The 14,448-nt window shown below is 43.6% G+C and overlaps 2 protein-coding genes across 4 annotated transcripts in view; one reads left to right on the forward strand and one right to left on the reverse strand.

Annotated features, from left to right (window-relative positions):
* The window catches only part of prss12 (serine protease 12), a 24,380-nt gene extending 17,701 nt beyond the window's left edge, over positions 1-6,679 (reverse strand). For 2 of the 3 annotated variants that reach the window (XM_041965160.1, XM_041965151.1), the window contains exons 1-5: positions 4,645-6,618; positions 2,850-2,988; positions 1,645-1,817; positions 1,285-1,435; positions 497-675 (exon numbers count right to left, since the gene is read on the reverse strand). In XM_041965160.1, coding sequence (XP_041821094.1) covers positions 497-675; positions 1,285-1,435; positions 1,645-1,817; positions 2,850-2,988; positions 4,645-4,978 — 976 coding nt within the window. In that variant the 5' untranslated portion in view covers positions 4,979-6,618. The other variant, XM_041965168.1, reaches the window with a different exon arrangement.
* Positions 6,045-14,323, forward strand: mettl14 (methyltransferase 14, N6-adenosine-methyltransferase subun). The gene is made up of 11 exons (XM_041965181.1): positions 6,045-6,221; positions 6,651-6,739; positions 7,149-7,236; positions 8,738-8,815; positions 10,901-10,988; positions 11,075-11,165; positions 11,336-11,477; positions 11,984-12,076; positions 13,180-13,296; positions 13,498-13,708; positions 13,823-14,323. Exons 1-11 carry the CDS (start codon positions 6,156-6,158, stop codon positions 14,128-14,130), a joined length of 1,371 nt encoding a protein of 456 aa, XP_041821115.1. The 5' UTR covers positions 6,045-6,155; the 3' UTR covers positions 14,131-14,323.
* Positions 14,324-14,448: the final 125 nt, after the last annotated feature.

The raw sequence follows: 14,448 nt of genomic DNA on the forward strand, positions 1-14,448 counted from the left end.
TCGCTGTTTGAGGATGAGCAATGGTCAGCCTCCATATTTCCAGGCCTGGCGTCCTAAAAGCTCAGCTGGCTAAAGGAGGGAGCCTTGCACCCTTCTGATAAGGGTCTTTGTTTTTTTCCCTCCTGAAACCAATTTGCCATATTTTTTTCAGAGAAAACATACTGACTTTCCGGTGTGGCTATAACACAGTTTAAGAGATCACCAGTGTGATCACCCATAGGCTGTGTGATTATGGTGTGGCTAAGAACATTAATGACTGCTCTATTGCTCAGTGCCACAGTCTTAGCACCAGAAAATATAAATGGAATGCAGCCATTCTTGATGTTATCAGTTACACCTGTGCTGGACAAACTGGAGAACAGTGTATTGTCTCCGCTAACAAGGCTTCGGCAGTCATGGGCACATGCAAACCCATCTGCCATGATAAATACGTGTGCATTTCACTTGTTTTTGTGAATATTATGGATCACCAATGCTAAGGCAGGTGTTGTTCTACCTGTAAGAGGGCTGCAGGACACTCCTGCATCCTCAGAGTGCAAACAGTTGTGTTCCCCCCAGGCACTTTTTGGACACTGCTCCAGAGTGAGCTCATTGCCTGTGCAGCGCACCTCATCCAGCCACACACGGCTTGAACCCTTGCCAAAATGTGCCTGGCCCCATGCCCTGGCCACACCGCTACAAAGAGAGGAGAGAGAAGAATAGAGAGCCAGGTTTGCAGTAAGGCTGATACAATTAAAAACAGATGTACTGACAGGCCGTGACTCACAAAAAAACAGGTATAGCATGCTGCATTTGCTTAATCTGGAAATTGAACGGAATAAACCTATTTCATTTCCGATCAATCTTGGAGAAATCGCTTGCCACGCACATCTGTGCATACATTAACACTGCAACACCAACACCGCAGTGGCATGCACAAGACATGCATACAGGAACATTTGCGGAGAATATAGTGTTGCTAAATATGCATATCTCTGTGGTACTAGAATTTGTGCAGGAACAATGAGCCTGATTCATTATCTGACCCCCAGATGTTCTTTACTGCTCGCTCCTCTCTCTGTGTGTCCGAATGGAAAGAATACTTCTCATACTTTTGGAGACAGAGGGAGAGACAGACGGCTGGACACCCACATTAACTCATCTCAGCTTCCTACTCGATCTCTCTGTCACACTTTTTCCTCACTTTCTCATGCTCACAATGTATTGCCTTTATGCTGATTGTTGGCTGGAATTAATGTGAATGTAAACTGAGGATAAATATCTGTGTGCGTGTGCCCCCTTCACCTCAGCCCCAGTTGTCGACACACCACCTCTGCATCACTGTCGTCCCATTGGTCGTCGCATATGGAACCCCACTGGCCTGCATGGAAGACCTCGACTGTGCCCTCTGACCCCGATCGGCCTCCCACCAGCCGTACAGGGAGCGCCACTACAGCTGAAACACACACAAGCATAAATACTCACGTTCACACATGGTCTGTGCAGGCTGACACAAAATGCAGGGGCTCTTTCGTATTAAAGTATATACTGAAGACAATTCTAACACTGAGCAGGGGTTGCGGAATTACAGAGGCTTTGTAGAGCCATCAAATCTCATTATATTCATCCATCACAGACCTGTAATTCCCCATGAGGAGTGCCTACCTTGCTGCTGCATGCAGGTGATGGCTGCAGCCAGGGAACACTCCCCTCCGTTCCAGGTAGTCTTAGGACACTGGAGCAGGTCTGGCTCATCTCCCTGGCAATGGACCGCCCTCCAATGGAGCTTGGCCGTGCTAGGACGGAACAGGGGAACTGCACGTGCACGACCTGAGATCCTGAAAGGGGATCAATAAGCAAACAAGTTACTTTCATTGATGTGAAATCCTTTATTAAAAAAAACCCTAAACTGACATCAAACAACAAACTCAGTCTCATGGGACTGTTAAAACACTTTTTAAGAGAAATACAAACTAATTAGAGGTGCTTGGCACTTCTTTTTTCATGTCATCTGGGATAAATCCTGCAGCCAGAACAAGAGCAGAGCAGCTGGTTTAGCCTGGTAGCAGCAGCCTTGAGCCATGTGTATGTTCATGAGCTGCCATTCCAGGGCCAATACGGTCAGCAGTTTTACACCCAACAGCTTTCAATAACCGGCCACGTGAAAGTCATCACCAATGATTCCAGCTGACATATGGCCGACATTTGCCCTCCTTCCTTTCCGCTGTGGACTTTCATTGAGTCCTGTGTGAATATGTACACACAGGCATGTGTTCATGTCGGCGTGCATGCCAGCGCTGGTGTTACTGTCAACATGTGTAGTGATCGCACAGAACGTCTCTGTTCTCCGGGGAAATCAGACGCTTTCTCAGCTGACTGCACCCCAGCTTATGAACACTGTCGATATATGCATGATCTGACCACTGGCTCCCTCAAGAAAATCGGCATCTCATAATTCGGGACCATCAGAAAAAGTCATGCATGTGTGTGTGTGTGTGTGACTGCATGTGTGAGAAAGAAACAAAGAGAGAGTTGGTAACAAGGTAAATAGCTGAGCACTTGAGGTATTTAAATACCTCTGGGGAATGGGGGGTTGGAATGCAAGGGTCACAAGAAAAGTACAAAGACTGCGGGGAGAGTGCATGCATATGTGGGTCCGAAACGTTGTGAAATTCTCTAACATTCCCTCCAAATTTCCATCACACTCTTGCCATATGTCAGACCTCTGAAAGCAGCTTCCCATTGTGAATCCACATTGCAGATGGTGATCACGCTTGCACCTGTGTCTGAATGTGCATGCATGTGAGCGGCAGAGGCAGGCAGAGAGCGGCAAACAGTGCATGTCTGAGCGCATGTGTGTGCTCTCTCACCCCTTGCCCAGCTGTCTGCAAACCACTGCAGCGTCCTCGTCCCCCCAGTCGTCGCCACAGACAGACCCCCACACGCCTGCCAGATAGACCTCCACCCTGCCATCTAGCTTGGAGCGGCCTCCTTGCAGACGCACGGAGCCTGGGATGGAAAGAGGGTTGGAGAAAAGCGGATGTGTAATAACACAGCACATAGAAAATGGGGGATAAAAGATGACACAAAGGAGATAAAAGATGTGCCACGCTGTGTCAAAATGTATAAACAAGCAGGGTGTTAAGAAACAGGGAAGAGGCAGCTGGATGACACGCAGCTCAATACGAGTGTAAAAAGAAAAGGCGGAGGGAGGAAGCCTGCATTTGATTTTCTAACAGTGACAGGAGAGCACGTATACGGGCGTGCGACTGTCTTATAAATGAGGCAGTGAATCTGTCTACATCAAAAGACAGCTGCATGCAGAAGTTCTCTTTTCACTGCAGTGCATGACAGAACATTTTGTGTGTTATCAGATCACAGCTAGACTATAAAAAGAAAAAAAAAGATAAAAATAGTACCTATAGTACCTATAGTATAAGACAGTATGACTATTTGACTCTGCTCCGTGGATTGTCATTTTTATTGTCACGGCAAGCGACATATTAATCGTTCCGCACTGTCCATTTGTTTTCTTTGCCCCCAAGAATAAAAGCAGTTTCCTTACGCCTCACTGCCGTACAATGCATTTTATTACTGGCTAAAATAAAACGTGACGAAAGACGTGTGTGCGTGGGTGCATATTGTTTGTAGTTGGAGTCATCTGATTGCTTTGTTTGCACCCATTTGATATATCTGGGTTATTGAGGCAACAGAGAGTGTGAGAGTGCACACTCCAACACACATACAACATGCAAGGAGGACCCCCTGCCTCTTACTGCCATCAGCATATCTCAACTTAAATAAGAGAGAACATCCTGTGTGTGTTTTCTCCAAAGGTCACAAACTCAGAAGACCCCACATTTTGGTGACCCCTCCTGAGGGTTCAAACATATTTAATCGATGTATGTCAATTCCATGTCTCAATTACAGGAAGATAATTTACCCGATGCTGTGCCAACACACTCCAAGACTAAAAATACCACAGGCTGCTTGTCTAATGCCAGATAGAAATCACACACTCTATTTCTTCCACCTATGTTTCTGTCTTCCTTCTATCATCAGTCCAGAGATGAAGGGGCCCGCTTTGTGCTTACTGTTCATGTCAGCTGCAGTTTGAGCCTGGGTGATTGATAGGTATTGATTATGTGACGTTGCACACGTTAAATCTGAGATTTTATTTAGCCTACCCACACTTTGCCATCTCACACCAGTGAGCCCTGAGACTGTGTCATTGCCAAACACAGCACATTAAGCAAATACCTGTGCATTCATTACATCATAAATGTGCTTAGACTTGCCAACTGCATACGCTACAGTCACACCTGGGATACTGAAGGTGTGTCCCCTCTAATGACTTCTGCGTGGGCTTTCTGAGTTGAACACAATTGGAGGTAGAAAATTATTAACACAGTTGCACACCACTGCAAAAATCACTGCACTGTATTGCTTTGCTCCTCATCAGCCCAAATAAAAATGAATCTAGCCTGTCAGATGTTACTTAGACTGCAGCAGTCTGCATTAACTTTTAAATTAACCTTCACTTTATTAGTGGATTTCAGCTCGTTGGTGTCCAGTATATACTGTTCGTCATATTTCTATGGATGTTACATCATGGATCCCAACAAAATACACCACTGCTGTGTGGTTAAAGGCCTTCGTGTCTACCTTGTTTACAGTCGCAGTACCCCCAGTCTGCTCGTCCCCTGTGGTTCCTGAAGAAGCACCAGGGTCGGATCCTGCCGTCCGGGTTGCGGCAGTGGTTGTGCTCTCCTATTCCCTTGCCCGGGTAGCGCTCCTTGAAGCCGGCCACCTCGGTCCAGTTCATGCAGCGGGTGCCGGACTCGGTGACGTCTATCGCTCCCCGGTAGAAACCCTCCTTCCCGCGGCTCTGGACGCAATCAGTGAACGGCAGGATGAATGAAGGGACGCTGCTGGAATAACAGAATCCGCTATTTGCAGCCAAAAGTGCGGCTGCGAGAGCGAGAAAAGCCCAATTCATGGTCGGTCTCAGGTTGCGGGACGCTGAGGACGGTGGCTTGTCTCATCGGGCGAGGAGACGCGCTTCAGTCAGGCTCATCGCCCAGCCGCGGGACGGGAGTGAGAACCGAGGGAGGCAAAACGACGCGGATCAATGAAACTCCTATTTACGTGGGCTAATGGGTAGACAGCCCCCCCAACGAAAATTCATACTCGCAATTTCCCACCCATATTGCGATTTTATACCATTTAAATCAATTGCAGAGAGTCAAAGTATTTTATGATATCTGAAGCAAATTAAATCGGAGCAAAGTAGAACCCATTCAGTATAATGTGTTAATTACTGTAAGTAGTAGTAGTATTATTTTTTCAGAACATGGTCACTTAGGGCTCCCAAAACTTTAAAATGTGGCTAATTAGCTAGTATTTGATTAATTGGGTTTTGGGTGTTAGGTTTTCTTCAAAGTCAGTTTTGTTTGTGCCTGTAAGATTTCTGATGCTCATCGTCTTCAACAATAACATAGACTATTTTCAAGCCTAGTGTTTATTCATAAATCACATGGTGATTCGGTATGGTGGTGGATGATTAAACATGCTCTCTCCATGTCTCCTCTCCCGAAGCTTGTATGTGATGACAGACTAAAACACTTTATGAGAGATGATTTTGAGTCTGAATATGTGTGTGTGTGTGAGAGAGAGAGAGAGGGGGGGGGGCTCTTTTGATTGGAGAAAGAAAGCGCCCTGTCTGATTACGTCATCAAACGGCGTCCATTCAATCCCAAAAAGTGTCGACTCTTCATGCAAAACGGCGTACACCGACACCAGATAGACGGAGTCGGCACGCAATAAGCCGTTCGCCGCTTGACCCGCTCCAACCGGCTGGTAAGACCATGGCGAATACTAAAACCGCCTCAGTATACACGAATAAGACAAAGACCACAAAGCAGCCGCAACCGGGTGTCTTTAACACTTTATTTTAACGACTAACTCCGCTCACATCAAGCCCTTAACAGGAGGGCTGAACGGTGCGCCACTATATACATAACGAGTACACCCATTGTGATATTTTTTTTTTAGCGGCTATTCCACGGTAGCCGATTGTTGGCTACCGAGCTGGTTAATCACATTTATATACGGTTTGGATGTAACAATAACCACAGGCATTTAATAGTCATTTAGGAAACATTACAAGGGAGGAAATGAACAGTCGACTCCAAGAGATTCGCGAGCGACAAAAACTTAGGCGGCAGCTTTTGGCTCAACAGGCAAGTTAACTGTGAGCCCCATGTTGTTGTTAGCCAGTAGCTAATCTGACAACTAACCACTCATTTAATTTGTGTCTGTAAACAAAGTGTGAATGTTGCATTAAGATGTATTTTTAACTGTGTGGTGAACAGGGACAGTTCACCGCACATATGGCTGATAAATCTCTCAAACATTAACATTGGTCGCCCTCGAGTGGACTCAAGGCGCAAATAACTTTACTGCAACTGGAAATGAATGACACGGTCACGTTGAAACTATGTGAGCCAGTATAGTTACCACAAGTGTAAATAAACTTACAGTAAATGTAACAGATGTAGCTAAGAGTTGCATAAAAACGCTACGAAATGCATTTTAAAAGTGAAGGAGACTACTAGACTTTGATTATATGTGACTGTACACTTACCCTCTCTTTCTTGTGTTCACCACAGCTGGGAGCTGAAAGCGCAGACAGTATTGGAGCTGTGCTTAACAGTAAAGATGAACTGAAGGAGATTGAGGAGACAAGAGAAACATGCAGGTAAGATATAATTTGATCCTCAAAACAGTGGGAAAAGGCTGTCCGAACAGGTCAGTGATAACAGGAAGAGGAAAGGAGGGTGTTGTTGAAAGCAGAAAAGTCAGAGAATTTAATATGCTCAGTGTCTGCACAAACACTCAGACTTAATGGCTCGAGGAACACAACATTGCATGGAGTGCCAAGCGGTTCTTTGGGAGATTTGGTCCCTGTATTTGTGCACATAGTAAGCGTATTAAATTCTCTCACTTTTCTACATTCAACAGCTCCCCTCCCCTCGCCTTTAACATGTCATTGCAAACATTTGTCCATCTTGCTCGCCAGTTTTGTCTCATCAGTGCCAAAGTGTTGATTTTGTGCTTTAGTGAGACATTGAATCTGGGGACGTACTTCCAATGTTTGTGTCTTGCAGGTCATCACTCGATAGCTCAGCTGCGCCTTCCAAAAGGAAGGCACAGACGGAGGGAGAGGACACAGAGGACGATGTGGAAGAACAAAAGGTGAGGTGATGATAGACCTGATCAATACGGCACTTTTCTAAACATGTGTTGCACGTGATTTACAGCATGAAAACAAAATCAGCATGAGGAGACAAAATCAGATGAAATTCTTTGGCAGGTTGTTCCTCACAGGGTTCCTACACAGTATGGAAAAGTGCAAAATTTTGATTTTAGTAATTTCTAGGTCAGAATAAGTATGGAAAAATATTTGTGTTTCCAGGCTGTTTCCCCTATTCCGTTCTGTAAAATACAGAATTTCTAAAATATAAATTGATCATGCAAGCAGAGTGTCTTATATGCCTGCATGTCACACCCTGTGTCAAGTGCCTTTTAACTGTAACAAACGTGGACATCCGCAACCAAATTAGTTTGAAAGAAAATGCAGCAACACCTTTGAAATGCATTTATGCATAGCATCACAAATAAACAAACCTTAAGTTAGTCTGAACATTTATGTTATGCAACGTAGTAATCAGAAAAGTAAACAGACTATCTTGGTGCGCTTACTGTCGTTTCCATGGACACAGTGGCGTGGCAAGGCTGCCCAGACGCTGTGAAAAGTGTATTAACTTTTCGCTTCTTATTCATTAAAGAGAACAAATAAATTATGAATATTTATTTACGTAATAAACATTTAACTATTTGTACTCAAATGTCATATGATCAGAAAAAATTTGTAATGGAAAATGGGCAGGAATCCTGTTGTCAAGGCCTTGGAAAGGTGCGGTCCCTTCTGGGAGGGCCCTTGCCTTAGAATCTTGACGTGTTAGTCAGGTCTTTGTAGAGCGGTCTTAACAGCAGAGCTATGTATTGTTCCTAATTATTAGTTACAAAGATTGGCCAAAGGGCTAAAGGAAACTGATGACCATTGTCTGGGTTAAGTCCTCTCTGCAAGTCAGTGTGTGTGCCTGTGCTCCATTTAGCCATTTTTAATACATCATACAACTCAAATAACTGCAGAACCAGTTGGACAAACTAAGCAGACAGTTTTTAATGTGTCAGATTCATGTTTAATTAGCGTTTCATTAGTTAACCTGTTTAGATGTCATTGTGTCATATTGTGGCTGCATGTTGTGAACACAAATTTGGCCACCACCCAAAACTGTTGCGTTTCTCTTTTCTCAGCCAGGAGAAGTGTCAGTTGACTCTTGATGTATTTTAGATGGATTTATCCATTAAGATATTTGAGCATAGAGTGTAAGTGACATGTGGCCAGAATAAGAGGGTTGACAGCGTCCCCATTTAAACTTTGTTTTCCTTGTGACTGATTTGAGAACAAAAATCTTGTCAGGCCTTTTTTGTACTTTGTGTTTTTCCCTCTATTTGTTATCCCAACTTCTTTGTTTCTTATTTATTTGTTACTATGGGTTGTAGCTATCATTTTTCTCATTTCTCTCACATTTTATAAATCAGTTGCATTCATCAACCAACCACACATACCTCACAGCAGATAAAGGTTCTGTTCATTAATAAAAATATGGATTCTGTGTGTATGTGTTAGGATGAGGTGGAGGTGCAGCAGCCCGACGAAAGCAACCCATATGAGGAGGTGTACAAGGACTCAAGTACTTTCCTGAAGGTTAGAAAAACTAGCTGTCTCCTTCTTTTACACACACAATATAACTGTTTGTCTCACTAATTATGTTTTTGTAGCCTGTCAAGCAATGTTTTATTTTTGAATGTTGCATTAATTAAAAAGCAAATTAGGTGTGTTTTCATTGCTTCATTGACATAAATAACCAGGTTTCCTGAATGTATGAAGCAGCTTATCAACAATAACTGATGCCAGAAAGGTTGTTATTGCTCTTGTAATACCAGTTCTTGGTCATATAAGCAATCCGCAGAGGTAATACTTGTAACATTTGTAGGACACTAGCAGAAAGAAGAGCCTCATAAAACTCAAAGGTATTCAGATTGAGTTACACAGCCTGACAACTCTGTACTTTCAAAGCATTATTGGAATTGGTCTTGCTGAATGGGAGCTGCTGTTATATATTCACCCAATGAAGGTGCAGTAATGCAGTTGTGTTCTCAAAGAAAAATAAGTAAATGTGATCATTTTAGCCATATTTGTGCATCTTTAAAAAAGTGTGTTTGTGTAAGTCTCATGTTCAATATTATAATAATAATAACATCACATCATAGGAAAATTAGGTCAAACGTGCATTCTTCAGGTCAGCAATCCCTGAGTGCACCATTACTGTCACCATGACCAGCATCAACTGCAGCGGCTGCTGTCACTGAACCAATTCTTGCATTAAATTCCATCTCATTGAATTTCAGATGGTTTGGAGATGCAAAACTAGTCTGTTTTCTAGATTCCTAGATTTACCCTCACTTACAAAATGAAAAAAGAGTAAATGAAAAGATCAAACATTCAGATAAAGATTTTGCTGTGTCATTGTCAGGTGTGCAGGAAGTAGGGCTGCTCGATTATGGCAAAAATCCGAATCAGATTTCCTTGAACATGAATAACTGAACTGAAAAACAAGCATCAGGGGCGTCAGCATGTCCTTCAATCCGGGTTGTATCTGTGTGATTCATGTGAGTTTTCTCTGACTCATTCAGTGTTGAATATGTTTGGTGACCAGTGACACACTTATCAGGTCTGGACATGTTACACACACACACAGAGTCATCACTGTAGAGAGCCAATACATGTTCTGCAAGCTGTCATATGCTTAGGTTCTCCTCTCACTTATTTGTACGAGGTTCTGGGACTGCTGCAGCGCGCAACAACCGCGACTGCCGCTCCCCCAACAAAACTTCCCTGTGAATGAGTGTTTGTGTGTACGTGCGCTTGCTGTGCGCATCATGTGATATCTTCCTGTCTAACAGCTAAAATTAGTTTTACCTTTCTTGTTGACCAAAGGCTCTCTTGGCTCTAGCTGAACTAAACATGCCACAGCCCGGCTGAAAGTGAGTCTGGTTCTTCAGGGAGGGGTGAAAGGGGCCTGCTCCAAAGCAAAGGGGTGCGGCGCATGAAACAGTACTCGTTCTATCTCGATTGTCTTGTTTTCACGATCGCTGCATATACTGTATTGAAAATGAAATTTGATCACTCAGCCCTGGCATGAAGTTATCATCAGCCATTCCTTCCTTAAACAATGGAGCAGTGATCTTTTAAACTCGTGATCCAAAGCTGGACGGACGAGTTTTATTCTATCTAAGCTTCAGCAAAGCGAATGGAATGTTGGTAACATCGTCACACAGTTCACCTGGCCTCAGTTTCTAATGGTTGAATGCTTTGAGTTTCACTGTAATTAGCGGTTACAGCCAATTTAAGTGTATGATTTAATTACACAAATATCAATTGTAATTACAATACACAATATGTGCTTTTGTTGTGGTGGAGAGTGTGTACACAATGTATTACTTCCGTTATGGGGTCAGTCTCGCTGATTAAATAAAAATTAGCCACATAAATCTGAAGTGGTATCGTTATTCAGTCAAATTTAGGGGTTCTAAGTGGTCATTGTTCTACTGTCTCTATTTAGAATGATAGTGCAGAAATTGTATCAGAACCAGTGGTGTGCTTGAGTAGAGTTACTCGTACTGTATCTGCTCTATGTTGTCTCTGTTTATGCCAATATATTTTTGGAATTACCCTTTTTCCCGGCCATCGTATTCATTGTATCACATTCATTCTTTCATTCATTTTCAGGGTACCCAGAGCTTGAACCCTCACAATGATTACTGTCAGCACTTCGTCGACACGGGGCACAGGCCACAAAACTTCATCAGAGACGTCGGTGAGTGTGTGCTTGCCTGAGCGTGATTTTCAAGTACATGTGCAGGCCTGTGTGTGGCTATGACCTCCCTGTCGTCTGTGGTTCAGGCTTGGCCGACCGATTTGAAGAATACCCGAAACTTCGAGAGCTGATCAGACTGAAGGACGAACTCATCTCCACCACCAACACCCCTCCCATGTATGTTAAATGATGATGTGAATGCTGGAGTAATTATTTGCATGATTGGTTGGTGAGATTATACTCATAGAAAATAAATTGGTTTCAGAAGACGCCGTCCGTTTCTAGCTGGCATCAGCTGTTTTGAAAAGTGTCGACTCTCTTTAAGGCGTTGGTGTCTGTGTGTTTAGGTACCTCCAGGCTGACCCAGAGCACTTTGACCTGCAGGATTTGAAGTGCAAGTTTGATGTAATCCTGCTTGAGCCTCCCTTAGAGGAATACTACAGAGAGTCAGGCATCAGCCACACTGAACGTTTCTGGACCTGGGATGATGTACGTACGCATGTTTGCCTGGTTTTTGAATAAATACACACTAAAGGTCGCACTGAAAAACCTCTAACAAAATTCTAAGGTATGTTTGATACATAGTGTAAAGAGAATGGGAGTGCAAATCAATGGGAGTGTGCTTCTGATCGTCTCCCAGTAGAGGGCGACAAGGATCCAGAATGTCATGCAGATGTGATGGGATGGCAGAATCATCCGAAATGGCAGTCCCTTCATGTCTCTCATGACATGGCTCTACCTCAGGGAAAGGAAAAGTGACGGCCATTTATGACTAGTACATAAAGACAACAAAACTGGGGAAAAATTTCCCCACGGGGACAATAAAAGTATATCTTCTCTTAAAACTATTGTCTGTTACATTAGAAGAAAGGGACATTTGCCTTTGTCATTCTGGCAGCACAGTGCAAAACAGACAGTAAAAAACAGCTAGATTGCATAAAATACTCACTCCCTCATTCAATACTCACTCCTCTTTCCCTTCTCTGCTCTTGTAGATCATGAAACTGGAAATCGAGGAGATCTCAGCCCTGCGTTCCTTTGTCTTTCTCTGGTGCGGCTCTGGTGAAGGCCTGGACTTGGGCAGAATGGTAACACGATCCCTCACTTCATCAGGAGCATGCATGAACTTACAGGAAAATGCTTAACAATTTTACTGCGTGTTAATTTGAGTCATTTCAGCCATTCAGCGTACAGCCGAGTTAGGCAACTGTTTGCAAAATGTTGCGACAATCGCTGTGAATACATTTGGAATACATCTGCTCATACCACATCATTCACGGCGTAAGCACCGCTACGGAAACGCCCTAGTTTCCTTTCCTGAAAGCTGGCAGACGAACTGTATTATCTTTGTTTTTTCTTTATCAGCCGTTGGTGTGACGTGTGTCCTCTTTGTACTTGTCAACAGCAATGAGTCACAAGCTGGTCGTCTGTGATTTTAGTTTAATCTTTATTAGAGTGGGTATGTTTTACACTGCATGCTTTTTTTTTCTACCACATCACGATTCACAGTGTGAGTGTGATCAAGGGTCTCCTCACTGTCTGTCCAAATGTCATTAAACCAAAGTTTCAAATTTGTATTGAGGCAAAACGACGTCAAGGTTTATATTTTCTTAGAGAACATCTGCGACTGCAGGCTACCAGAAGAATTTGATCTGATATAAAAAGTCACTCATTGTTTTGGAAGTTTCAATTGTGCCATTCCCAAAATCAGCAAAAGGCTAAGTGTGGACAAACTTCATGACCGCAGAGAGTGATCTTTATTACAATATAGCACATGGACGGCTGCTTCTCTGCAATGGCTTCACTGCTATTTCTATCTCAAGGAGCATTCACCTACTACAAACAAAGAACAAGCAACCAGCCAAACTGGAATGAAAGCCAAAACATGATGTTTTGTGCAGATTACCCAGAAATGTGGTGCAAGCAAAAGCAGGAAAAAATTTCTATCACTGCTGCTGGTCTGAACTACTTTTCAGCAATTCATAAAGTAGGTTTCTCTTGTATAGTGGATTCTGTATTTTATATGATGTATGATTTACAACAGAATGTGTACAGTAGATGAGTCGTAATGCGTCCATGCACTCAGATTAATCAATGTAAATAATTAACAGCCCTAAATTAAGTACGTGTTTAGCCCATGCAGTACATAGTCCATCATGACACTTAACTACCCTCATTACACCTGTTTCAGTGTTTGAGGAAGTGGGGCTTTAGGCGGTGTGAGGATATCTGCTGGATCAAGACCAACAAGAATAACCCAGGCAAGACCAAGGCACTGGACCCAAAAGCAGTTTTCCAGAGGACCAAGGTGCGGTATACACACACGCAGGCCCACCAGAAATGTGAAATGCATGTTCATGCTAATGTAAATACTACACAATCTAATTGCTTTTGGGTTTGTTTTTCTTTAAAATCTGTATATGTAAAGCTTACAAGACTCATCTACATGAGATGCATTTCACTTGCATTTAATTTGCATCTTGTGATGTCCACAACACATTCCCTCCAGGAACACTGCCTAATGGGAATCAAAGGAACAGTGCGCAGGAGTACTGATGGAGACTTCATTCATGCCAATGTGGACATTGACTTGATCATCACCGAGGAGCCTGAGATGGGGAATGTGGAGAAGCCTGTGGAGATCTTCCACATCATTGAGCATTTCTGTTTGGGCCGCAGGAGGTTGCACCTGTTTGGACGAGACTCAACTATCAGACCAGGTGATAACTGCATGTCGCATGTTGACTTTTAGTTCCTTAGTGTGTCGCCTTCCTCTGTGGCTCTGCTCGTCTCTCAACGCCTATGCTGTCGCCTTTTTGTCTCTCTCTTTCTAGGCTGGCTGACAGTGGGTCCCACTTTGACAAATAGTAACTTTAACCCAGAGACCTACGCCTCGCATTTTTCCTTGCCCAACTCCCACCTGTCCGGCTGCACCGAGGAAATAGAGCGGCTGCGGCCCAAGTCTCCCCCTGCTAAGCTGAAGTCGGACCGTGGTGGCGGAGCACCCAGAGGGGGACGTGGTGGGCCAAATGCAGGAAGAGGCGGAGACAGAGGCCGCGAAAGAAACCGACCTAATTTCCGCGGGGACAGGGGAGGGTTCAGGGGCAGAGGAGGGCCACATCGAGGTTTCCCACCTCGCTAGAGCAAAGAGCTCATGGCAACCAGACTGAAGCTGTGAATTCCCATCTGCATTGTCTGCAAACACAAGTTAATTTACCACATGATATTGTTAGTACTTAGTGGGTTTGATCAATCTTTTTGGTTTGTTTATATTTTTTAATGCATACACTTGTGATTGAATGGATATTGCCTAAATAAACATTCTTTACACTTTTTGTGTTGACGTATTGATTTGTGCGTCACGTCTTGTCCTGAAATATTTGTACAGACATGGAAGTAAAGTCGATTTGACAGCACATATTCAGACAAAGGGGGTGATTGAAAGTCATGGGCGGGCGCA

The sequence above is a fragment of the Chelmon rostratus genome, chromosome 3 (genome assembly GCF_017976325.1).
Source record: "Chelmon rostratus isolate fCheRos1 chromosome 3, fCheRos1.pri, whole genome shotgun sequence".
Taxonomy (NCBI): Eukaryota; Metazoa; Chordata; class Actinopteri; order Chaetodontiformes; family Chaetodontidae; genus Chelmon; species Chelmon rostratus.